Source organism: Piliocolobus tephrosceles, chromosome 6 (genome assembly GCF_002776525.5).
Source record: "Piliocolobus tephrosceles isolate RC106 chromosome 6, ASM277652v3, whole genome shotgun sequence".
Classification (NCBI taxonomy): Eukaryota; Metazoa; Chordata; class Mammalia; order Primates; family Cercopithecidae; genus Piliocolobus; species Piliocolobus tephrosceles.
Genome location: NC_045439.1, coordinates 56749185 through 56777177, shown reverse-complemented (window position 1 = coordinate 56777177; position 27993 = coordinate 56749185). Strand labels below are relative to the sequence as shown.

General features: G+C 37.5%; 1 protein-coding gene and 1 pseudogene across 2 annotated transcripts in view; one reads left to right on the top strand and one right to left on the bottom strand.

Moving 5' to 3' along the window:
* The window catches only part of ATL1 (atlastin GTPase 1), a 100584-nt gene that overhangs the window by 18709 nt on the left and 53882 nt on the right, over window positions 1–27993 (top strand). The window contains exon 2 of one of the 2 annotated variants that reach the window (XM_023222600.1): window positions 8242–8414. In XM_023222600.1, the coding sequence (XP_023078368.1) occupies window positions 8381–8414 (34 nt within the window). In that variant the 5' untranslated portion in view covers window positions 8242–8380. Of the gene's footprint in view, window positions 1–8212; window positions 8415–27993 lie in introns of those variants that run through there. The other variant, XM_023222599.2, reaches the window with a different exon arrangement.
* LOC111549434 lies at window positions 20307–20531 on the bottom strand (annotated as a pseudogene).

Sequence of the window (27993 nt, the reverse complement as noted above, 5' to 3'; positions counted from 1 at the left end):
CTCAAAAAATTGTCATAGATGGGACATACCTCAAAGTAATAAAAGCCATCTATGACACACCAACAGACAACATAATACCGAACAAAGAAAAGTTGAAAGCATTCCCCCAAAGTACTGGAACAAGACAACAATACCCACTTTTGCCAATTCTACTCAACATAGTACTGGAAATCCTAGCCAGAGCAGTCAGACAAAAGAAAAGTAAAGAGTATTCAAATTGGAAAAGAGGAAGTCAAACTGTTGCTGTTTGCCGTTAATATGATCATGTACCTAGAAAACCCTAAAGACTCATCCCAAAATCTCCTAGACCTGATACATGAACTCAGTATTCAGGATACAAAATCAATGTACACAAATCAGTAGCGTTGCTCTACACCAATAATTACAAAAGTGAGAATCAAATCAAGTACTCAATCCCTTTTACAACAGCTGCAAAAAAATTAATTAAATAAAATACTTATGAACATACTTAACCAAGGAGGTGAAAGATCTCTACAAGAAAAACTACAAAACACTGCTGAAAGAAATCATAGATGACACAAACAAATGGAAACACATCCTATGCTTATGAATAGGTAGAATCAATATTGTGAACATGACCATACTTCCAAAAGCAATCTACACATTCAATGCAATTCCCATCAAAATACCATCATCATTCTTCAAAGAACTAGAAAAATATCCTAAAATTCATATGGAATCAAAAAAGAGCCCACATAGCCAAAGCAGTACTAAGAAAAAGAACGTATCTGGAAGCATCATAGTACCTGACTTCAAATTTTACTGTGAGGCTATAGTTACCAAAACAACGTGGTACTGCTATAAAAATAGGCATGTAGACCAATGGAACAGAATAGAGAACCCAGAAATAAAGCCAAATACTTACAACTAACTGGTCTTCGACAAAGCAAAAAAAAAAAAAACATAAAGTGGGGAAAGGATACCCTATCAATAAATGGTGCTGGGATAACTGGCAAGCCACATGTAGAAGAATGAAACTGGATCCTCATCTCTCACTTTATATCAAAATCAACTCAAGATGGATCAAAGACTTAAATCTAAGAACTGAAACTATAAAGATTGTAGAAGATAACATCAGAAAAATTCTTCTAGACATTGGCTTAGGCAAAGAATTCATGACTAAGAATCTGAAAGCAAATGCAACGAAAACAAAAGTAAATAAATGGGACCAGGCATGGTGGCTCATGCCTATAATCTCAGCACTTTGAGAGGTTGAGGTGGGTAGATTACTGGAGGTCAGGAGTTCAAGACCAGCCTGGCCAACATGGTGAAACCCTGTCTCTACTAAAAATACAAAAAATTAGCTGGGCATGGTGGCGTGTGCCTGTAGTCACTGAATAGACAATTAGACAATTCTTGAAAAAATATACACAGACAGCCAACAAACATACGAAAAAATGTTCAAAATCACTATAAGGGAAACACAAATCAAAACCACAGTAAGATACAACCTCATTCCTGCAAGAATGGCCATAATTTAAAATTTTTTTAAAAAAATAGATGTTGGCTTGGATGTGGTGAAAAGAGAGCTCTTTCACACTGCTGGTGGGAATGTAAACTAGTACAACCACTATGGAAAACGATATGGATACCCCTTAAAGAACTAAAAGTAGAACTACCATTTGACCCAGCAATCCCACTACTGGGTGTTTACCCAAAGGAAAATAAGTCATTATATGAAAAAGACAAATGCATACGCATGTTTATAGCAGCACAATTCAAAATGGCAAAGATATGGAACCAAGCTAAATGCCCATCAATCAATGAGTGGATAAAGGCAATGTGGTATATATACACCATGGAATATTACTTGGCCATAAAACAGAACAAAATAATGGTCTTTGCAGCAGCTTGGATGGAGTTGGAGGCCATTATTCTAAGTGAAGTAACTCAGCAATGGAAAACCAAATATTGTTATGTTCTCCCTTAAAAGTGAGAGTTAAGCAATGAGGATGCAAAGGCATAAGAATGATATAATGGCCTTTGGGGACTCGGAGCAAATGGTCAGAAGGGTGAGCAATGAAAGACTGCATGTTTGGTACAGTGTACTCTGCTCCAGTGACAGGTGCAGCAGAATCTCAGACATCACCACTAAAGAACTTATTCATGTAACAAAAAACCATCTGGTCCCCAAAAACTATTAAAATTTTTAAAAAGTTTTTTTTTAAGCCACAAAAACCAGTATGTACCCTTACAGGCACTACCTGTTGTGCCTATATGCCTGATGAAGAGAACAGTGTCACAAATGTTTTAAATCATTTGTCAACTCAAATACATTATATAACCTAATTAGGTTTCTTTGACTCATTCTCAAATTGGTTACACACCTTACCTACCCATTGAAGTTACATTTTGCTAACAGGCATCATAATTGTAGTTAGTTTCTGCTTTTTATGATGTTTTGTATACTGTAGATGTGGCTTGTACACACAAGCCATAGCTATACATTATAGGTCTGTATAGTTCTTCCCCTCATACACCACTCAAGAACTCTCATGCAAGATTGGTGGGAAGAATATGAGAGCTGGGGAATGGGGTGGATTGTAGTGTGATGTGTCCCCACCAGGTTACTTAGAGTGTACGTCCACTGCTTGAACGGGGAAGGCTGGACAGTGAGCCAAGACCATGATGCCCACTGGAGGAGCAGGTGTCCCTGAGAACCCAAACATCTCAGATGATATCTGAGTACTTACCAAGGAAAACAGTCTCATTGCTCAAACGCAGTAGGCAAAGAAGTTACAGAAAAATTGTTTAAAAGCAGTTTAGAGATGGGAGGTGGCATGGATCTCTAGAGCTGTCCTGCTGCTGCCCAGAAGTGTCCTGTATAAGTCTCACAAACTCATCCACTCGCTGAGCTTGACTTGTCTGAGTCATTCTTCAGTCTCTTGGTTCCCTCCCAGCTTGGGAGAACATTTTTCTATACAATCCTGGATTTTTCTCTTAACATCAACACACTGAAGATGGTAGAGTGCACCTTTGTCTTTTTGGCAAAATCTTCTGGTTATTTTCCAATGTGTGTTTCCCTTCTTTGTTTAGTATTAGACCCCCAAATTTTTGTTACATACATGGTATGCAACAAATTTTTCATTGATAAAAAAATTTATCAGTGAGGTGGGACATGGTATTTGAGTGGAGATGATGTGTGCACCTTCTGGATTGTACCCTTAGAGAAAATGGATATATTCACTTCTTCTCTTTTACCCTTCTGTATGGCTAGAATGAAAATGTGAATGCCCATGCTAGAGCAGCCATCATGGAACATATGATGGAAGCCCTGAGTGAAAGATGGAAGAAGGCATGAAGAACTTCAGTTCCTTCATTTTGTTGTTGTTTTGTTTTGTTTCGTTTTGTTTGAAATGGAGTCTCGCTCAGGCTGGAGTGCAGTGGTGTGATCTCGGCTCACTGTAACTTCCGCCTCCTGGGTTCAAGCAATTCTCCTGCCTCAGTCTCCTGAATAGCTGGGACTACAGGACTATAGCTGGGACTATAGCATGCCACCCAGCCCAGCTAAATTTTTTTTGTAGTTTTTAGTAGAGACAGGGTTTCACCATGTTGCCCAGGCTGGTCTCAAACTCCTGAGCTCAGGCAATCTGCCCACCTTGGCCTCTCAAAGTGCTGGGATTACAGGCGTGAGCCACCATGGCCGGCCAGTTCCTTCATATTTTAAAGCCACAGTATTATCCCTGGATGACTTATGCTCAGATTATTTTCATAAGACCAAAATAAATATTTGTCTTATTTCAGCCATTGTAATTTTTATAGCAGCCAAAGCTATATCCTAACTAGTATAGTCCATGATACCACTGAGCTGATGAATTTACCACCATAGAACCAATCTATCTTTAAACAAATTGTTGTATGAATGTAAATGTCATTTTTTGGTTAAGCCATTTTGAGTTACCACCAAAAGCATTCTAATTGACATAAATATTTTTCTAAGATTGCTATTTATAAAGGGAAGGAGCAAATTGAACCATCAACTATTGAGAAACTTCTGATTGAGGGACCCCTTTACTTATGATGGAGGAAAATAAGCATGGTGAAAGAACCAATGGAAGAAAAAAGAATTGAGGATGCAGGGGGAAGAGAATAGTTTGTGGAGTAACATCCCAGAAGAGTCAAGAAGAGAGAGGATTTAAAGTACTAAAGTTCAAATGGAGTAATACCTTTTCTTCTTTTATTCTGATTTAAAATGAACTTGACCTTTGACTTTTAAAAAACATTTGTATTGAGACATAATTCACATACCATACAATTCACCAGCTTAGATTTTACAATTCAGTGGAGTTTTTTGTTTTGTTTCATTTTTTGAGACAGAGTCTCACTCTGTCATCTAGGCTGAAGTGCAGTGGCCTGAATCCTTGAACTCCTGGACTCAAGGGATCCTCCCACCTCAGCCTCTTGAGTAGCTGGGACTACAGGTGCACATCACTGCACCTGGCTAGTTTTTCTTTTTTTTTTATTTTTTTTTTTTTTTATAGAGATGGGGTCTTTCTATGTTATACAGGCTGGTCTCGAACTCCTGGCCTCAAGTGATCCTCCCACCTCAGCTTCCCAACGTGCTGGGATTACAGGCATGAGCCACTGCACCCAGCCTAATCCAGTGGTTTTTAGTATACCCAAAGAGTTGTGCAAAGTTGATTTCATGATGAATTCTAAAACATTTTCACTGCCCCCCAAAGAAACCTCATACTCATTAGCAGTCACTCTCCAATTTCTCCCCAGCCTCCCACTCCTTTCCTCCATCCCTAAGAAACAATTAATATACTTTCTGCCTCTTTAGATTTACCTATTCTATAAATTTCATGTAAATGGAATCATATAATATGTGGTCTTTGTGGCTGGCTACTTTCATTTACTATAATGTTTTCAAGTTCCATCCATGTTGTAGCATATATTGGTACTCAATAACTTTTTATGACCAAATAATATTCTAGTATATGGACATACTACTTTTTGTTTATCCATTCACTAGTTATTTGGCACTGGGATTGTTTCCACGTTTTGGCTATTATGAATAATGCTGTTATGGATATTCCTGTACAAGTTTTTCTGTGAACATATATTGTAATTTCTTTAGAGTATATATCTGGGAGTGCTAATGTATATGGTAATTCTATGTTTAACTTTTTGAGGAACTGCCAGACTTTTTCCCAGAGTGGTTGCACCATTTTATATTTCCATCAGCAGTTTATGAGGGTGCCAATTTCTCCACATCCTCACCAACACTTGTTATTATCTTTTTGATTATAGTCATCATAGTAAGCATTTTTAAACTTATTCTGAAGAAAGTGAAACATTACTGTTCTAAGACTCAGAGTTATATAAAAGCATTACACTTAGAGAAATATCAGTCCCCCTAGCCCCTACTACCCTCTTACCATTCTTCCATTATTTCTACCCTATTCCCACCCATCTCCCACAGGTGACCAATCTTATTGGTTTCTGGTTTATTCTTGCTGTAGTTATTTTTCACAGATGAATGGATACTTTGTTTCATATCCTTTTCTCTTTCCAGGACTGGTGTACTATTTGCAATTTTTCCTTCACATTTAACATTGTATTCTGGAAATCACTCTGTATTAGCTTATAAAGATCTTCTATATTCTTTTTCACACCTATGTAACATTTTATTGCATATATGTATTATAATGTACTCAACCACTCATCTATAGATGGGCATTTAGGTCGTTTCCAGCATTTTACAATAACAAAAAGTACTGTAATAAATAACCACATATGTTTATATTTTCATAGTATTGAAGGTATTTCTTCAGAGTAGATTAAACTTATGATTTAAAAAATGTGTTCTAGCAATGTCCACTGAAAGGGTCTAGAAACAGTGATACTTCAGCCAGCAATGAGCACAACTAGCACCCATGTCTTGGTTTCTAAACACCTTTTCTCATTAAAAGGAGTCAGAGCATCTTGGAGAAATGGCTATTTTAGTTCTAAGGGAAAATACAAAGGACACCTGAAACATTTTCTTGTACCAGAATACAGGGAACTGCTCAAAGACAAAAAGGAACAATGTTAAAAGGACACACGAGCTGACCCTCGGCCAAATTTAGGGCAATTTAGGCATTAAAAAGAATGGTGATGCATAACACAGTTTTTAACAAAAGTTTCCATTAATTTATAGTGGGACTCAACATAGAAAAGTTGGAGAGGGAATGCCAGCTACTTAATTTAAAAGACATGACATCAAGAGGCTGAGGTGGGCAGATCGCTTGAGCTCATGAGTTTGAGACCAGCCTGGGCAACATGGAGAAACCCCGTCTCTACATACAAAAACAGCCAGGCGTGCTGGCGACTGCCAGTAATCCCAGCTACTTGAGAGGCTGCGGCATGAGAATCACTTGAACCTGGGAGGCAGAGGTTGTAGTGAGCTGAGGTCACGCCACTGCACTCCAGCCTGGGCGACAGAGGGAAACTCTATCTGGAAAGCAAACAAACAAAATACAATTATTTTAAAGTTTCCATTTAAAAATCACTAATATGAAATTGATTCAGGCAAGGATCAATGAATGCTAAAATCAATGGATGAAAAGTTATTGGCCAACAGTACAAAAAGTCTTATACAGAGGGCTATTTATTTAAGCATTTTTGCGTGTGTGTGTGTGTGATTCATGCAGTCTCAAAGTATTCACCTGCAGATTACTTACTAATTATAAAGGCAACAGTTTCTTAAAAAATTAATTTCTTTTTTAATTAGGCATAGGTGTTGCATTATATAAATTTTTCCTTTTTTTGTGTGTAATCTATTGTACTCTTAAAAATGGGATTCATATGAAAGGGATTTTCAGGCTGGAATGTAAGCTGAGAATGATAGTAAAGGAATATAAGAAGAAAAGCAGACCACACTTCTGTTTTGTTCTATGAACTTGGTTTATAGGTACAGGGATGAGATAATGTCTGTCTTCCCATGTTGTTTCATTAATGTCGTTTCAACTATGTTGAGCACAGACCTCTTTAAAACCATGGTGTAAACTCGGTTATGGTGTTCACAGCTCTGCGGTCACTAGAACCAGTAACTGAAATATAATGCATAAGATTTGGCAGTGATGGGGGAGTTTATTTTCAGATATGTTGATGTTGAAATGTCCGGAGGAAAACAATGTGAGGATAACCTTAGGCAGTTATAAACACACCTCTCGTATGATGTCCTCTCTTCTAGAGGGCAGAAGACTAGAAGTATAGATTTGGGAATCATCAGCATGGAGGTTCTGTCTGAAGCCATCAAAGTAAATTACATTCAGAGAGTGTAGCCTGAGGAGTTGCTTACGATTAGGAATTAGCAGAGATCGTGGATCTGGTAATTACAAGGCTGGCAGTGATCTCCTAAGAACCGATCAGTAGAGAGTGCGGGTAACAACCAAATGGCAGGAGGAAACTGTAAGGGATGGGATGATGGTATCTTGAGGTGGAGGTAGTATAAAGGGAGAGTGTTTCCAGGTTACTGAAAACAACTAAGTTTGTAGCAGAGAGAAAGAAAGCAGTGAAAAGGGAAAGATTGAAAATATTTTTTATTTTTTTCTTTTCCCTTCAAAATTGTCTGCAACCTTTATGGCTGCCAGGGCCCACCCAGACTATGTAGTATGATTTCAGCTCAAATAATTGCTATTGGACTATCAGTCTGGACCTTATCTTTGCAAATCTAGTGGGAAATTTTACCCAGTGGGTATTGAGTTACAGATTACAATGAATCTACAGCTTTCATTTATCTTGATCTTCTTGATATAAATTTTGCTATTCTAATTTTAAGACAAACTACTCAGTATACATATACAAAAATGCATGATACCCTCTTTACTAACATGACCTTGCTTTTAAAATGGAAAAAAAAATGGGCGCCTGGTAGATAAATGCACATTATTTTAGCTACTTTGGCTATACGAATGTTGCCAGCTTGTTTGTGCTAATGTATAACCGTGCTTGAAACAGGTATTTGAACATCCAGAATCATGCAGTATATCGGTTTGTTTATTTCTGATAACGGTGTTAAATTCTTTGAGAGTGGGTGCGAGGGGGGTACTGTTTATTTGTGTGCGTTTTCCGTTGAAAATGTTGCAGTACATGGTCTATCACTGTCTTCACGCTCTGGGGGTGGGCTGAGGTAGGGAGGGTGTGACGCTGGTATTTGTGTGAACTCGGGCTTGTGATGCTGAGCTTGGTTCATCTGCTTTCTCCTCCCTTTTCCTCCCCACTCCTTCCCACCAGCGCCACAGCAACATCCTCAGAGTCTGAGCGAACTGCGCCCAGCGCGGGCACGGAGCCTCCCACCGCCAGCAACCTGCGGCCCCGGAGAAGGCAGCGAGCGCAGTGACAGCGCCTCACCGCCACCAGGTCCTGGACCACCATGGCCAAGAACCGCAGGGACAGAAACAGTTGGGGTGAGTAGCAAATGAGAACTTCTGCAGCCTGCACGGGGTCTGGCCCTCTGCTTTCTGCTTCAGGAGACAGGGAGGGCCAAGGACTGCTCGTTGCCTGCGTCCACGGCTGGGAGACGGGCCGTAGCCGAGCTGCTCCCTGTTTGGGCGGAGGAACCATGGCCGAGCGGTACCCGCGTCACCGAATCGCGCTGTCGGGGCGAGGGCTGCAGCTTCGCGCAGGCCGGGCCTCCAGCTCCTTCTTCCCCACCCCCCTGCCGCCTCCTCCCAGCATTTGGACAGCACCCACCAGGCGCCTGCGGGGACTTGTGGTTCCGCCTTAGCGATCAGTTGGGAGGAAGGCTATGGGGGTGGGCAGGGGGCTGTTGTTACTCGGCCCCAGAGGGGCGATGGGTCGGGGATCTAGAGCAGGCCAAGCCCCAACCCCCTCCCCGGGAGCCGCCAACTCGCTGGCCCTGCAGGGCGCGGGCTCCCGGCGGCGGGCGGCGCGCTGAAACAATGAGGCGGAGCGCGCGGGGTTCCCGACGGACCGTAGCAGACCGGAGCAACGGGGAGAAGGGCCACCCTCTTGAGAATTCCTGAGCACTGCAGTACTCCTCTTAATTTGGGGGGTAGGTGGGGAAATTGGGGAAGAAGGGGAGCAAAGTTGTGGTTTCCAGCCTTCTGCCCCACCCCGACGCGGTACCCCATTCAGACCAGCCCCAAGGGTGGCTTTGTTCTTTGATTTTACCTTTTGGAGACATTGGGCTCATGATTCAGCACCAGGCCGAGGGGAGGGGAAAGGAGAGGCGAGACCCAGTATGTTCACACCGCGAGTGGGTGGGCGGTGCTCACGCAGGCGGAGAAGAACGGGCGCAGCGATGCGGGAGAAATCGCGGCCCCGCCCGCTTTGCTGCTCCAGACCTAGTTCTGGACGGTTAGTGTGGGCAGGCTGGGCGTCTTTTTGTCGTAGGTTCCCGATTTCTTGCAGTCACAGTGCTAAACTCACCAGCATCTTAGGAACGAAAGCTCTCTAAGGCATTTATTTTATTATCTGAACCAGAGAGTGTCTCAGGCTACTGTGGCTTGGTGGGTAAAGAAATATTTTGTTCATCAGCTTGTTATTTAGGAATTGTTATTTGGAAATAACAGTTGTTATTATTTGAAAAGTTCAGAGCTGCTTGATTCTCTTCCACATCTCAGTGAGAGCTCTTCTATAACTGTTTATTTGACCAAGAGGCACAAATGTAAATTTTAATTAGTTATTTCAGTTTACTTTAATGAAAAGACCGTGTATCTCCTTGCCTCTGATTGTTCTAATGGTCACAGGATCCGGTAGGCAAGGTTTACATTTGGGAGATTATCCAAGGTTTGTGGTAGGCATGGAGAGTTGGAGCGGAGAGATCTGTCATGACTTGGCTGAGTTTAAGAGAAAGTGGTTCCATTTTCTGAGATCATGAAACTTCAGTTTTAACAGATCTGACTATTGCGATACGTTTTATTTGCTTCTTCTGAAATTTAAGTAAGCATTTGCAGTGTATCCCCATTTCCACCCGTTCTCTTGGCCTCTAGAATAGGAATTTATGGAACACACAGAGTTAGGGTGCACATATTCAAGTCACTTTTGGTCTCAATCTCCATGAGTAGTTTGTCTCCACCCTGTTAACAGAGGCATGTGAAAATGTATTCTGAGGATTAAAAATTTTCTCCTTCATGAAGTTTTGGATCATTATTGCGCAGAATTTCCTTTGGTTATAAACTTTTCTTTTTTTTCTTTTTCTGAGATGGAGTCTCGCTGTGTCGCCCAGGCTGGAGTGCAGTGATGCCATCTCAGCTCACTGCAAGCTCTGCCTCCTGGGTTCACGCCATTCTCCTGCCTCAGCCTCCCGAGTAGCTGGCACTACAGGTGCCCACCACCACGCCCGGCTAATGTTTTTGTATTTTTAGTAGAGACGGGGTTTCACCATGTTAGCCAGGATGGTCTGGATCTCCTGACCTCGTGATCCGCCCGCCTCAGACCTCCCAAAGTGCTGGGATTACAGGCATGAGCCACCACGCCCGGCCTTATAAACTTCTTATGTAGTGGAAGTTTTTTCCTCTTGGAAACATGGTTCTCACATCACGTTTTCATAAAAATCACGCAGAGACTTATTAGAAATGCAGACTCTCCCATCTTTTAGCCAGAGCTTTGAAATCAACAGATCTGAAAGAGGGCCTAGGAATCTGCCTTTTAATTAGCATTTTAGGTGATTGGGAAGCAGATGGTCTTTAGGTGTTATTTTGAGAAATACTACCTTGGATTATTTACATTTGATAGAAACATCCCAGATAGTTTACCCAGAAATCATCAGGAAAGTTTCAACTCAAGGGATGGATTAGGAAAAGAAGTACTAGAATCACTATAGTGTTCACTGGAAATTATTATAGAAAAGAAATAGTGGAATTCTGGATTCTTATCTTGATGTTCTATGGAAATGCTTTACTACTCAGATTTTTCTTTGCTGTAAAGTATATATGACATAAATGACTTAGAAAAATGTAGTAGATGGAGTAGGAGATAGAAGTTTTGGCAAAGATGTTAGCCCTGTCAGTCTTAATTCCATTTTATTACCAGTATCTAGTAGAATGACTAACACATAGTAGGCATTTAGTAACAGCAATAGTAGCCAACATCATTAAGCTAATGTCATATGAAAGAGATGCTGTAATCCTCATTTTACATGTTAAAAGGTATAGCTAGTAGATGATTGACCCAGGATTCCTGCTCTGGCAGTTTGAATTCAGATTCCCTTATCTTCTATTCTATCTCTTTGTTGAATGGTTAATACCTTCTGTATTATATTATAGAACTACAGTTTCAATGCATATTCATCTGCATTATTGCATTTGATCTTCAACCTCTTAAGTAATTATGTATCTTAGGGCATATCACTATTTTGCAGATAAAAAAACTAACTCAGAGGTGAGTTAAATGATTTGGTGAAAGTCACATATTTGGTAAGTAAAAGGACTGAAATTAGAACCTGGGGTTTTTTCCTAATTTATTTTCTATAACATGATATTGTGGAATGTTTTTATGGAGAGAATGGGGTGGGGTGTGAAGATAATAGAGAAAACAGATCCTTGTAGTAGACAGAGGTCTGTCATGAGAAAAATCTTATGAGAGCTTAAAAAATAAGCCAGTCGGCTGGGTATGGTGGCTCACGCTTGTAATCCCAGCACTTTGGGAGTCCAAGGCGGGCAGATCACAAGGTCAGGAGATCAAGACCATCCTGGCTAACACGTTGAAACCCCGTCTCTACTAAAAAAAAAAAAAAAAAAAAAAATGGTACAAAAAATCAGCCAGGCGCGGTGGCAGGCGCCTGTAGTCCCAGCTACTCGGGAGGCTGAGGCAGGAGAATGGCGTGATCCCGGGAGGCAGAGCTTGTAGTAAGCCGAGATCGTGCCACTACACTCCAGCCTGGGCGACAGCGAGACTTTGTCTCAAAAAAAAAAAAAAAAAAAAAAAGACAGCGAACTGGCCTTATCTAGCTAAGTAAGTATTTTTCAGACAAGTTAGAAAGAAAAAGGCATCAAGGTAGACAATCCAGAATGGGAAAATATGGTGATTTCCAAGAAAAGGGCAAGAAAGATATTTGCAAAATCAGCCTGAGAGCTAAAATTTAGATAAGGATCCTAAGGACCATATAACAGGTGTTTTTATCTTAGTAGCTAGAGGCCTGTAGGTCTTACAGGGGCCATGAAAGCTAGACAGCAGAAAAGCATCTCTGCTAACTACTAGAATTGAGGGTGATGTTTGAAGACCATACTCAGAGATAAAACCGGGAAGCAAGTCTGAGTAGAACTGAGCATCCTACCACCCGTACCTAAATCTACCCTTAAGATGTTTGAATAAATTTAAGCATATGAAAATCAAGTCTTCCAAAATAGGCATTAGTATTATTATGAATCATTTGAATGTATAGGGGATCTGAGATTCAGAGAGCATAAGTGACTTGCCAGAGGTACCATAGTTTCTAGGTTATAAATCTAGTATTCAAATTCAGGGTTGTTTGCTTCCACAGTCCATGTGATGAGGGCAAGGACTAGTATGCCAAAAGGTACCACAACAAGCTTATCTAGGATTAAGCTGATATAAGACATCAATGCTCTATAAATGTGATCACTTGGACTAGATAAGTAGGCAAAGAATGTGCTAGTGTGGAAAATAAAGGGGACAGGTAAGTGTCAGAAACAGTAGCCCAGAAAGCAGTCTTTCACTGCTGGGCTACAGCTTAAGTACTACCAGAAACAAAACAGAAATGCATACTTTGTTTGTTTGTTTTTGTCAAAGTTGCTTAAAAACTTGGGATATCACCTGGGAATTTGAGTTTTCTACAACGTGACAGAAACAGATAGTGCGAAATTGCTTTAGAAAAATAGTATTTGCACTAGGCGGGGTGCGGTGGCTCATGCCTGTAATCCCAGCACTTTGGGAGACTGAGGCAGGCAGATCAGGAGGTCAGGAGATGGAGACCATCCTGGTGAAACCCCGTCTTTACTAAAAATACAAAAAATTAGCCGGGCATGGTGGCACACACTTGTAATCCCAGCTACTTGGGAGGCTTAGGCAGGAGAATCACCTGAACCCTGGAGGCAGAGGTTGCAGTGAGCCAAGATCGTGTCACTGTACTCCAGCCTGGGCGACAGAGTGAGATTCTGTCTCAAAAAAAAAAAAAAAAAAAAAAAGAAGAAGAAGAAGAAGAAGAAAAATAGTATTTGCACTAAAGTGCAGCTTTGACTGCCTTTAAAAATCACTATCTTGGCTTCATAGTAAGTGTAGGAAATGCCCAGTTGTTGAAAAGGTGTTTGTGGAAAATTAATTTTTAGGTTTCTGGTTTTGAGGAAATATTTAAAACAATCTTGAGTGTGCTATGGTTACCTCATGCTATTCTTTCTTTTCCAATTGGCTATATTCTATTTTTCTTAAAATGAGACTGTTTGTCCCTTTTTACCTACCTCATCTTCTATATACCTAATTCTCTTAAAACAATATAAAATTTCTATTGGGTCTTCACTGGACATGGTGGCTCATGCCTATAATCCCAGTACTTTGGGAGGCCGAGGTGGGCGGATCACCTGAGGTCAGGAGTTTGAGACCAGCCTGGCTAACACGGTGAAACCCTGTCTTTACTAAAAATATAAAAAAATTGGCCGGGCATGGTGGCGGGCGCCTGTAGTCCCAGCTACTCAAGAGGCTGAGGCGGGAGAATGGCGTGAACCCAGGAGACAGAGGTTGCAGTGAGCCGAGACTGCACTACTGCACTCCGGCCTGGGTCACAGAGCGAGACTCCGTCTCAAAGTAAGTAAGTAAGTAAGTAAGTAAGTAAGTAAGTAAATAAATAAATAAAACAAAAAAACCCCACCCCATATTAGCTGGGCATGGTGGTGCACACCTGTAATCCCAGCTACTAGGGAGGCTGAGGCAGGAGGATCACTTGAACCCAGGAGCCGGAGGTTGCAGTGAACTGAGATTGCACCACTGTACTCCAGGCTGGGTGACAGAATGAGACTTCATCTCAAAAAAAATAATAATTTTCTACTGGCTCATACATGTACTGTGTGATGTGTACTGTATATAAGACATGTACTGTAGATTTTCCTTCCCTACATTTTTTAACTTAAGTTGCCTTCCCTGCATCTTTTCAAATATACTTTTCCTATAGATATATATTTTTTATACTTAACATCTGCTTACCTTGTCTTGATGACTCATGGGTTACACCTTTGTTCCATTTCAGACTCTGCAGCCTTTATTATCTTTACAATCAGTGACTACACTGTAAGCAGAACCTATGATCACCAGGGAAATAATCCACCATGTGGTACTTCCAGTAATAAAAAAAAGATTTTAGATTTGGAGGGTCTTCCTCTTTTATATAAAAATTTCTTATGAAACATATGTATACAAAAGAACATATAAAACATATGTGTTCAGTTTTTTAAAAAGAACGAGCACCCGTGACCCCCAGCCAAAGAAATGGAACATTGTCAATATTTTGTCACACCTTGTATGCCTCTCCTTAAGGACAACCTGTTTTGTTTTGTTTTTGAGACAGAGTCTCGCTCTGTTGCCCAGGCTGGAGTGCAATGGTGCAATCTCAGCTCACTGCAATCTCTGCCTTCCAGGTTCAAGCAATTCTCCTGCCTCAGCCTCCCGAGTAGCTGGGATTACAGGCGCCCGCCACCATGCCCAGCTAGTTTTTGTATTTTTAGTAGAGACAGGGTTTTCCCAGGTTGGTCAGGCTGGTCTCAAACTCCTGACCTCAGGTGATCCACCCACCTCAGCCCCAAAAAGTGCTGGAATTACAGGTGTGAACCACTGCACCCGGCCAGCACAACCTGTTCTTATCCCTCTCCAAAAGTAAACACTTTCGTTAATTTGAAGTTTCTAATTCGCTTGATAATTTTTACAGTTTAGCTATAAATAAATATATATCCCTAAAAAATACACTATTTAGTTTTACATTTGAAGAGCCTAAAATAAAGAGAACCCGGAGTGTGCATTTTTCCACAAGATATTTTGTTTACTCCACATCCTTACCCATAGTTGGTACTGATAGATCTGAAATGGCATCTCATTGTAGTTTCAGTCTGCATTTTACGGATTACCAGTGAGGTGTGAGCATATATTTATTGTCCATTCATATTTCCTCCTCAGTGTCTGTTTGCCCTTTGGCCATTTAAAAATTAGGTTATCTTTTTCTTCTTGCTTTGTAGGAGTTGTATACATATTTTTCATGTAAGTCCTTTGCTGATTGTCTTATAGATCTCTTTTACCATTTTGTGCATGACTTTGATCTCTACAGTGTATTTTAACAAATATATATTATGTGCTTAAGTGTAGTCCATTTAAACAATATTTTCCTTTATGGCTTGTACTTTTTATATTTTTAAAAAATTCTTCTCTTACCTCAAAGTTATAAAATAGTCTTTTATATTATCTGGTTTAAAAATTTTACACTTCATTTTTTATCAGTTTTTAAAATTTGTGGTAAAATACATATAACATAAATTTTACCATCATAACCATTTTTAAATGTACAGTTCTGTGATACTAGTACACAAATAAAATATTGTTGTGTAGCTATCACCACTGTCTATTTCCCGAACTCTTCATCTTGCAAAACTGAAACTCTGTTCCCATTAAACAGTAACTCCTTATCTCTCCTTCTCATGGCTACTAGCAGCCACCATTCTACTTTCTTTAACTATGATTTTGACTACTCTGTGTACCGCATGTTAGTGGAATGATACAGTTTTCTTTTTGTGACTGGCTTATTTCACATAGCAAAATGTCCTCAAGTTTCATCCATATTATAGAATATATCACAGCTTCCTTCTTTTTAAAGGCTGAATAGCATTCCATTGTAAGTATATACCACATTTTTTAATCCATTCACCTGTTGGCAGACACTGGGTTGCTTTCACATTTTAGCTGTTGTGAATAATGCTTCCATGAACATAGTGTACAAGTATCCCTTTGAGACCCTGCTGTCAATACTTTTGGGTATATACCCAGAAGTGGAATTGCTGGATCTTATGGTAATTCTATTTTTAATATTTTGAGGAACTGCCATACTGTTTTCCACAGAGGCTGTACTATTTTGTGTTCTTATCAACAGTGCACACAGGTTTAAATTTTTTCACATCTTCACCAACACTTGTTATGTTCTGTTTTTTAAAAAAATAGTTGTCATTCTAATGGATGTGATGTGATGTGATATCTCATTGTAGTTTTGATTTGTAATTAATATTATGATTTCTCTTGTGATTTCTTTGATCCTTTGTTGTTTAAGACTGTGTTAATTGTCACAAATTTGTGAATTTTCCAATTTTCATTCTGTTGCTAATTTACGACTTCATCTCATTGTGATTGAAGAAAATATCTAGTATTATATCTATCTTTTTAAAATGTATTGAGATTTAATATGTGGCCTCCCTTATAGTCTATCTGGAGAATGTTCCAGGTACACATGAGAAAAATGTGTATTCTATTGTTGTTGGCTAGAGTGTCTGTATTTGTCTGTTAGGTCTAGTTGGCATATTGTGTTGTTCGAGTTCTCTATTTCTTTGCACGTCTTTATTTCCTTTTTGTTTGTTTGTTTTATCCATTGTTGAGAATAGGATATTGAAGTCTCCAACTATTAGTATAGAACCATTTCTTCTTTCAATTCTGTCAGCTTTTGCTTCATATATTTTGATACAGTGTTCCTAGGTACATAGATTTTTGTTATTGTTATATATTCAAATGCTGTATTAAAACTTTTATTAGTATATGATGTCCTAGCCAGGTATGGTGATATGCGCCTGTAGTCCCAGCTATTCCAGAGGCTGAGGCAGGAGGATTGCTTGAGCCCAGGAGTTTGAGGCTGTAATGTGCTATGATTTTGCCTGTGACTAGCCGCTATACTCCAGCCTGGACAACATAACAAGATACTGTCTCTAAAAAAAAAAACCAGTTCTTTGTTTTTTGTTAACTTTTTTGATTTTTTAAAGGCTGTCTTTTCTGATATTAGTATTACCACCTCTACTCTCTTTTGGTTTATATTTACATGGAATATCTTTTTCCACCCTATCACTTTCAATCTGCTTGTGTCTTTGGATCTAAAGCAAAGCTCTTATAGACAGCATATAGTTGGATCATGTTTTTAAATTCATTCTGCCAATCTCTATCTTTTGATTGGAGGGTTTATATCTGTTTACATTTAAAGTAATTACTGATAAGGTGTGACTTCTTTTGTTTGTTTTGCTGTTTGTTTTCTGTGTGTCTTATAGCTTTTTTGTCTCTCATTTCCTGCATTATTGCACATTACTCTCTGTTGTGTTCAGTTGATTTTTATAGTGTAATGTTTTAATTCCCTTATCATTTCCCTTCTAGCTTTTTTATGGTTACCATGGAGATTATATTTAACATTCTAAAGTTGTAACACTCTAATTTGAATGTATACTAGTTTAATTTTAATAACATACAAAAATTCTTCTCCTTTACATGTCCATCCTCACCCCTTTCAATTTTTGGTATCATAAAATTATACATATTATGTGTCCAAAAAACATACACTAGTAACTGTTTTTTAAAATGCACTAGTTTCTCAACTGGACATGGTGACTCATGCCTATAATCCCAGCAGTTTGTGAGGATGAGGTGGGAGGACTGCTTGAGCCCTGGAGTTCAAGACCAGGAGTTCGGGTCAACATGGCAAAACCCTGTCTCCACCAAAAAAAAAAAAAAAAGCAAAAATTATCCAGGCGTGGTGGTGCATGCCTGTAGCCCCAGCTGTTCAGGAGGCTGAAGCAGGAGAATCACTTAGGCCCAGGAAGTTGAGGCTGCATTGAGCCATGATCATGCCACTGCATTCTAGCTTGGGCAACAGAGAAAGACTCTGTCGAAAAAAAAAAAAAAAAGAATACATTAGGTTCTTAAATTATATAGAAAAGAAAATGTGGAATTACAGACCAAAATTACAATTATTATTATAGTAGCTTTTAGACTTATAATTATTTTTTAAAAGTATTAGTCTCTTAAATCATATGGAATACCAAAGATGAAGCTACAAACTATTGTTAAAATAATACTACCTTTAATAATTGCCCATATATTTACCTTTACTGAGATTTTTATTTTGTCATATTTCAACATGCAGAACTCACTACCTTTAGCATTTCTTGAAAGGCAGGTCTAGTGGTAACAAACTCCAGCTTTTGTTTATCTGGGGATATCTTAATTTCTTCCTCATTTTTGAGGGACCGGGCTGCTGGATATAGGATTTTTAGTTGACAGGTTTTTTTTCTTTCAGTGCTTAGACTATGTCTGCCCACTGCTCTTTTGCTTCCAAAGTTTCTGATGCGAAATTTGCTAACAAATCTTGTTAATAATCCCTTATATGTGATGTGTCACTTCTCTCTTGTTGTTTTCAAATTTTTCTTTGTCTTTGGCTTTTGACAGTTTGATTATAATGGGTCTCAATGTGGGTCTCTGAGTTCATCCTACTTGAAATTTGTTGAACTTCTCAGATGTCTATCTTTCATCAAACTTGGGAAGTTTTCAGCTGTTATTCTACAAATAATCTCTCTGCCACTTTCTCTTTCTTTTCTTCTTCTGAAACTATTACAGTGTGTGTGTTGGTTCATTTGATGGTGTCCCACAAGTTCCTTAAGCTGTTTTCAGTTTTCCTCAATCTTTTTTCTTTCTATTCTTCAATGACTTGATAATTTCTATTTTCCTAATCTTCAAGTTTGCTGATTTTTTTTTTTTTTTTTTTTTTTTTGTCGGCTCAAATCTGTCTTTGACGCCCTCTAGTGAATTTTTCATTTCAATTATTATATATTTAAGCTTCTTTTTTTCTTCTTTTAAAGATAGGGTCTCACTCTGTTGCCCAGGCTAGAGTATAGTGGTATGATCAAAACTCACTGCAGCCTCAAAATCCTGGCCACAAATGATCCTCTCACTTCACCTTCCCAAAGTGCTTAAGTTACAGGCATGAACCATCTTGCTCAGTGTGGAATTTATTTTTGGTTTACTTTTAGGTTTCCTATCTTTTTACTGAAATTTCTATTTTGTTTATATGTCATTTTTCTTGACTTTCTGCAGGTCTTCTGCTGGTTCTTTCAGTATTTATAAGACAGTGGTTTTAAAGTAATTGTTGAGTAGGGCTGCCATATTGTCTTTCTCTAGGACAGTTTCTGTTTCATTTTTTCCCCCTTAAATGGCCAGTACTTTCTTATTTCTTTGTATACTTTGTGATTTGTTGAAAACTGGACATTTGAAACTAGTAATGTGGTAACTCTGGAAGTCAGAATTTCTCTCTTTCCCAGGGTTTGCTATTTTTTCTTTTTGTTTTAGTTGTTGTAGGATGTCTCCATGTCAAGGATCAGCCTGACATGTAAACTTAAGATCTTCACGGTCTTTTCTGAGCCTGTGCCTTTCCCTGGGCATACGCGGTAACTAATTTCCCCTGTGTATGCAGTTGCTTTTGAATGTCCTAGTCTTTAGTATCTGGTTTCCAAAAGGGGGGAAAAGAAAAATGAAGGGGTAGTTAGAGGAACCTGCCCTTTAAGTCCCCTGAAAGTCACTTGAGCTAGAGTGGGTGGGGCTTCCAACAATGAGAGGTGGGGTGTGCAACAAGGACAACTCACCTGTATCTGCACTCCATGATCAGAAGCAGCAATTATCAATCAGAATACAGATCTCCAAATTTTGGAAGACAGGGTTCTTTTTCCCACCTTGGCTCCCACAACCTGCATTCAAGCTGCTCCAGGAACACATGTATGGCTGCATATGCCATGGGACTGGGAGATATGGGATGTGTAGCTCCTGCTGAGCTAAGAGCTAAATTTGACTGAAATTAACTGCAATTTATGTCCAAGCTTATCCCTGGAAGTTTCAAGTCTTCAATGGATTCCAGAGTTCTTCTCAGAACTCTTCCCAGTCTCACTTCATCAGATTAAGACTTCATCAGATTTCTCCTTTATTCATAATTATTAGTTTTTAAAAATCATCACTGGATATTGAATTTTAACAAATGCCTTTCCTGCATTCATTCAAATAATTATATGGTTTTTCTTTTCTAGTTTGTTAATATGTTTAATTAGATTAATAGATCTTTTATGTTGAAGTGATCTTGCATTTCTAGAATAAATCCAGGATAGTCATGCTGTATTTCCTTTTTAAATACATTACTGGGTTTGCTAATCTTTAGATGACAATATTTGCAAGCATGTTTACAACTAAATTTCTTTTTTTGACTATTACAAAAGTTTATTTAACAAAAAGTCTAATATGAAAATGTACGTGACCTAATTTTTACATTATAGTAAAATAGGACCTTTGGAGAGGCAACATGGATTTCTCTTCTGAACAGTCATTATTTATACTCATTTCAAGGCTTCTAACATGATGGTACTATTTCCTTGTATTACCACCATTCCAATATTGTTCTATTGTCCACTAGTTGCCATCTCCACACATTTATCTATCACGAGATTCATAAAGGGATCAGATCCCCACAATATTCCTCGGACATGTCTGCCACCATTTAATTTCAGTTATAAATTCTTGTTCATACATTTTTTCAACTCCAGAGGGTGAGCTTTGCTCATGGTGTCTTTTCCATGGGCTTACAGGTTACTGAATTTCCTTTCTTGCACTTTCTTTGTCTGTCTTTGATATCAAGGTATCAAGGCTGTACTAGTTTTATAAAATGAGTATGGACATTTCCTTTTTAAAAAAATTCTCTGTAAGAATTCATGTAAGATTAGGATGATCTAGTTTGAGAAAACTAGTCTATTAAACCTCTTGGACCTGATATATAAGATTTTGAACTATTCATTCAATTTCTGTTTTGGTTATAGAATAATTAAAGTTTTCTATTTCTTCTTGAGTCAGTTTTAGTAATTTACATTTTTCTTGAAATCTGTCCATTTCATCAAGCTGGCATAAGATTGTTCTAAGTTTTCTGTTATTTTCTCTGCTTAATTTTGTTTACATGTACCTTCCTTAGTATATCTTTTATCATGTGATTTCTCCTTTTTTCTTTTCTATTTATTTAATTTCTGTGCATCTATATTATTATACTTTCTTTTGGTTTATTCTATATTTTATTCTTTGTAACTTAAGAAGTTGGATACTGAGCTCATACATTTTCAGCTTTTCTTCTTTTTCTGATCTATGCATTTAAGGCTATACGTTTTTTCTACATAACAATTTTGCTGTATCCTATATATGTTGATATGTAGTAGATTTATTATTGTTCAGTTTTAAGTATTTTAATATGTAATTTTAGTCCATTTTCATCCTGTAATAAGGACATACCCTAGACTAGGTAATTTATAAAGGAATTATAGAGGTTTAATTGACTCACAGTTCTGCATGACTGGGGAGGCCTCAGAAAACTTAAAATCATAGCATATGGGGAAGCAAACACATTCTTCTTCACGTAGCGGCAGGAGAGAGAAGCGCAGAGCTAATGGGGTAAAAGTGCCTTACAAAACCATTAGATCTCATGAGAACTCACTATCATGAGAACAACATGGGGGAAACACCCCCATGATCTAATCACCTCCCATGTGGCCCCTCTCCCAACACATGGAAATTACAATTAGGATTACAATTCAAGGTGACATTTGGGTGGGGACACAGAGCCAGACCATATCATTGTCCATAATATTTTTTTTTTTAACTCATGAATATGGTAAAAGTATGTTTTTTTCTAAATTAATGTTTTGTTATCAATTTCATACTTTATTTTATTATAGTCAGAATATGTGTTGTATAGCAACACTTTCTATGGTGATGGAAATGTTTTGTGTCTGCACTGTCCAGTATGGTAGTCACTAGTCATATGTGGCTATTGAGCACTTGAATGTGGCTAGTGAGAACGAGGACCAAATACACTTAATTTTTGATTGATTTAAATAGTCACATATTGCTACTGGCTACAATATTGAGCAGTTCATGTTTATAGAACACCCATGCTTTGAGCTTGGTTGAAATTTGATTTATGTACTAATGCATTTTTAATTTTTATAAATATCCCATGTGCATTTGAAAAGCATTTCATGTTTTCTGATTTTTTATGCAGTATGCAATATATGTCCATTAGCTCAAACCTACTAAATGTATTGTTCATATCTTCTATACTCTGATTTTGGACTGCTTGATCTACCAAATACTGATATCTGATAGATACTTTGAAGTTCTCAGATAAGTTTTAAAAAAAAAACATGAAGTGCATTTGTCAATTTCCCCTTCTGTTCTGTTATTTTGCTCATAGACCTTTGAGCTATGTTAAGTGCACACAAATGTGGAATTGTTATATTTTCCTAATGAGTTTAACCTTTTATTTTTTATGTCACAAACCTCTTTATCTCTCATGATGCTTTTTGCCCCAAAGTTTTTTTTATCTGATATTAATGTAGATGCTTTATATTTCTTTTGCTGGTTTAGTTTCTGGTACTACTGAGCTGGGATAGCTGGGGAAGGAAACTGACTGATATCCATAAAATGAGTCACCTTGTGTACCTAATTCCCTTGAGGGTCCTCAGCAGTGACTGCCCTTTGGAGGACATTCACCTGGGACTGAATATCCTTATACTCCGTGCCTGTTCCAAAGCTGTATCACATACTTTTTCCAAGTGCCTGACTATCTGGTGGAAGTGTTAGCTACTGTCCACAAATTGGTGTAGTTCCGTGCCTTTGCCATGTGCTGCAAGTCTCATGGCTGCTGTCAGTTCACATATTTATTCTTTCTGTTAAAAGGCAATAATGGCTTTTCCTTCACCCTGTCTTCCAAATGTCATTAATGCTTTTCATTGGCAAAATCTAAACAAGAGCTCTCCAAGAATGGATTGTAAGAATTGTAGTGCCATAGTTTCACAGTCTCTGCAGTATATTTCCAATCTTTGCAATGTAGATAACAGCTTAGAATGATGGAGATAGAATTGAGCATGACACAGACAAAATTCAGCACAAAGAGTAACCATCCATTTTCAATATAGCTGACTCAAAGATGATTAAAGGACTAGGTATTTCTTTAGAAAACAACTGTGTCTAAAACTGACTTTTTTTCAGTGACTACAAAGGTATATGTATTTGTTTTTCTTAGTGGGAATTATGCCTTCCATCTGTTTTTCTTAAAACATGTGAACATATTTTCTTATGATGAGGTTTTTTTCTATACCATGATTTTGAATGGCTCCATATCTAGTATAATAGAACTGTGACATAATTTATTTACAGTATCCTACAGTTAGACATTTAGATTGTTTCCAATTTGTCACTATGTAAATAATGTTGTTATGAACCTCTATGTAAATAAATACACATGGAATTGTTTTATTAAAAGGTATGTGTATTTTTAAGTGTTTTTCATTGTTTTCAATACTGTGTGTGTGTGTGTGTGTGTATATATATATCTATATATATCTATCTATCTATATATATTTTTTTTACTAGTTATGGTAGCCAAAAAGGCTATCTCTTTTTTCCCCTTTCTCTGATCCTTGATTTAGGACGGCTGTTTTAATTAGTTTGTCTTTAATTACTAGAAAGACTTAACTTTTCCCTCATATCTATTATCCATTTATATTTCTATTTTTATTAGTGACTTACTTTTTACACACACACACATACACACCCACTCACAGTGCCCTCATCATCATGTCATTGTTCTTCTAGAGATATCCATTGAATGGTTTATGGAATTCTTTTGTGTCCAATATAAACAAATAGCTTGTTATATAAATGACTAACTTGACTTCTTCCAAGGCCTTCATATTGCAGGATCTGCATTAATCCTTTTAACCCTCTTCTTCAAAGGCTATCATTAACAGCAGAACTACCTGAGAGTCTGTACGGAAGTGTTTTGAGATCTGTTACATATAATCCCATATCTCTGTTGTTGCTCTAACATTCTTAAGATTCACATTTATGAGTTAGTATTTTGTTTTTGTTTCCTTATCTCTTTTGTCTCTGTATAAACTCTTTTGCTGTTACTTTGGAAGTCATTCTCAGTTTTTCATTCACACAATGTTTTTTATGTCATTCTCTTTGAGTTCTACTGCTAGGAAGAGACATAAATAGTTTAAGAAAAAGAAATAGTTCTTTTTAATTTTAGTTGCCAAGAGATAGTTTCCTTGGTGGTATGTTTTTTTCTGTATAATGACTGCAATATGCCCATAGTTTGTCATCTTACTTAGTTTATGCTGGAAAGATAGAATTTTTTTTTTTTTACAAAGTTTACAATTGAGAAAATTAGAAATATACTTCCACAGCATTTCTGGTATATAAATATGATTATTCTCCACATTTGACACTTTTGAAGATTCCCCTTCTGCATGGCTAAATTCAGGAGTGAGTGCCAGCTTCCAGTAACTCAGAACAGCACACAGAATGAAAAAGTCCCCAAAGTCCCTATAGTGATTGACTATAACACCAAGTATATAAAAAGGTGAAATGATATACAGACTATCCTCAACTTATGATGGTTTGACCTATGGGTTTTCAATTTTACAATGGTATGAAAGCAATACCTATTCAGTAGAAATCATACTTCAAGTACCCATATAACCATTCTTTTTTCACTTTCAATATAGTATTCAATAAATTACATAAGATATTCAATACTTTATTATAAAATAGACTTTGTGTTAGATGATCTCACCCAATTGTAGGCTAACATAAGTGTTTTGAGGATGTTTAAGGTAGGGTAGATTAAGCTGTAATGTTCAGTAGGTCAGGTGTATCAAATGCATTTTCAAAATATATTTTCAACTTACGATGGTTTTATCAGGATGTAACCCTATTGTAAGTTGAGGAGCATCTGTATAGTTGGTTCTTTCCTTCCTTGTGAGCTGTACATTTGTATTATTCATAGTAAAGTGCTAGTTTCCATCTGGTTTACTTCTGACCTGTTTCCTGCCCCCTCTCTTTTTAGGATTTGCATAGTATTCTGGGAATTGAAACTGAGTTTAATTTAGCAAAACATATTTAAGAAAAAAGAAATCTGGTGCTGAGGAAACTTGTTATGCATTCCAAAGGATTTTTGAATTAAAAAAAAAATTAGAGACAGGGTCTCATTCTGTTGCCCAGGTTGAAGTACAGTTGCATGATCATACATCACTATAATCTGATATTTCTGGACCCAAATGATCCTTCTGCCTCAGCCTCCTGAGTAACTAGGACTACAGGCATGTGCCACCATGCTTGGCTAATATTTTAATTTTTTTGTAGAGATGGCACCTTGCTATGTTGCCTATGTCTCGAACTCCTGAGCTTAACTGATCCTCATGCCTTACCTTCCCAAAGTGCTGGGATTACAGATATGAGCCACCATGCCCAGCCTATTTTAGATTAACAAGGATAATATTTATTGTGTAGATAATATATAGTTATGAATAGTGAGTCAAGTGCATAACATTTGTTCTTAGTAATACCCTGCAATCCAATATTTTTCAGTTATTTGTATTAAATATATGTAAATAAATATTTATTGAGCACCTACTGTGTATGAACTTCTGTTATAAGTTTTCATTTGTTTGTTTTTGTTTTTGAGACAGAGTCTTGCTTTGTCGCCCAGGCTGGAGTGCAGTGGCGCAATGTCAGCTCACTGCAACCTCTGCCTCCCAGGTTCAAGCGATTCTCCTGCTTTAGCCTCCTGAGTAGCTGGGATTACAGGCATATGCCACCATGCCTGGCTAATTTTTTGTATTTTTAGTAGAGACAGTTTCACCATGTTAGACAGGATGGTCTTGATCTCCTGACCTCGTGAACCACCCCGACTTGGCCTCCCAAAGTGCTGAGATTACAGGCCTCAGCCACTGTGTCAGGCTGTAAGTTTTTAAGAAATACAAAGATGAATAAGACAATCTCTGCTCTCTAAATATTTTTAGTCTAGCTTTTTGGTTTTGTTATTTTACAGAAACTGAAGTTTTTCTAAATAGTTTTTTTAACAGCTTTATTGAAATATATATTCTACATAATTCACCCATTTAAAGTGTACAATTCACTGGTTTTGGTATATTCAGAGTGTATTTAGTATATATAATTCTGAAATTATTACAATTTTAGAACATTTTCATTAGCTCCCAAAAGAAACCTTATACCTGTTATACCCTCCATACCCTTCCTACTCCCCAGCTCTGGGTAACCACCAATCTACTTTCTGTTTCTATAAATTTGCCTAATTCTATACATTTCTATGTAAATGGAATTACACAATATGTGGTCCTTTGTTACTGACTTCTTAACATAGTGTTTTCAGGATTCTTCCTATTATAGTATGTATTGGTACTGCATTTCTTTTTATTGCTGAATAATATTTCATTGTATGGATATACTACATTTTATCTGTCCATTTATTAGTTGATACACATTTAGATTGTGGCTTTTCTAAATACTTTTATATGTAAATGTTGATTACCATAATTATATGTATGGGCTGATGTTAATGATAGGTTTCTTTCTTAACTTTAAGTTACATACAAACTAATGGCTATATATTTATAAATATTCCACAAATTCATTCTATTCTATTATTTATTCTCTCATTTAATAACAAATTATTTCTGTATTTTTAAAAGTCTCTACACCAAGAAGGAATATTTAATATGATATTTTGCTTACATTGACAGAATGAGACTTCTTTGTATAAAGCATCTCAGTATTTGATACTGAGTGATAAACAAATATCACAACTCAGGTATTTGTTTTATTTTGTAGCCTATGTAAGTCATGGTTAATAGACAGTCTCCCTCCTCTTCATTAATTCCATGTGTAACTCCTCAAGAGCCTTGAACATATAAACGTAAAGTTCAGAGTTATCTACCTAACCCACACCTAGTATACAAAGGCAGAGAAGGAAAGGATAATCAGGTACCAATATCCACTGAAGTCTTTTCCGTTACTCTCACCCATAATATCCACTCTCTTCCAAATCCTTTCAGATTTGTGCTCTGTCTTATCTTCCTGACCTGGCCCCTCATAACCTTTCCAACCTGCTCCATGCATACTGTACTACTTGCTATTCTTAAACATGCCAAACAGACTCTCCCACATACTTTTTTTCAGAGTTATACCACATTGTACACACTGTATTATACCTTGAGTTATTTCTGATGATATATATTGGGCAATTGTTCCAAATGAACTTTCTCATTCTTTACAATTATATTTCACAAGAGGATGAACCATAATTTATTAATCAGTCCCTCATTGATGGACATTTACATTGTTTCTGGTGTTTTGCATATGTATGAGTATATCTGCGAATGAATTCTTTGACATAGCATTGCTGGGTCAGGAATACATGTATTTGTGCTTTTCATAGTTATCTGCCAAACTGCAGCCCAAAGATGCTGTATCCATTTTAATTCCCACCTGTAGTATCTGTGAGTACAAGTTTACATCTGAACTAATGAAAAGAATTATTACACTTTTGATCTTTGTAAATCCAATATGTGAAAAAGTTATCAATGTATTTTTTCATTTTTATTTGCATGACAGTAAATATCTTTTTATATGTATGGGGTCGTTTAATATTGTGGGTTTTGTCAATGGCTTATTTGTATCTTTTGTCCACTTCTCCTCCTCCAGGCATAGGTCTATGATTTATTTGGAACTGGTTTTTGTGTATGGTGAGAGCTAAGGGTGATGGCTCATTTTCCCCACACATGAATATTCAATTGATTGAGCATCATTTATTGAAAAGATCTCCTTTTCTCATTTATTGCAGTGGCACCTTTGTTGTAAATCAGATGATTGTATATGTATGGGTCTGTAGTCTTTTCTACCGGTCTGTTTATTTATACTTGTGATATCACTCTGTCTTAATTACTGTAGATTTTAATTATCTATTGGTGTCTGTTAGTGTAAGTCCCCCAATTTTGTTCCTTTTCAAGGTTTTCTTTGTTATTCTTGACTTTCTGCCTTTCCATACAAGCTTATTAATTTGCATAATATTTATGCAGCAGAGAAATAAGCTTGTTAATTTGTACAAGAAAGATTGCTGAGAATTTGATTTTGGTTATAGTCAATCTGTTGATCAATGGGGAGCATTGACACATT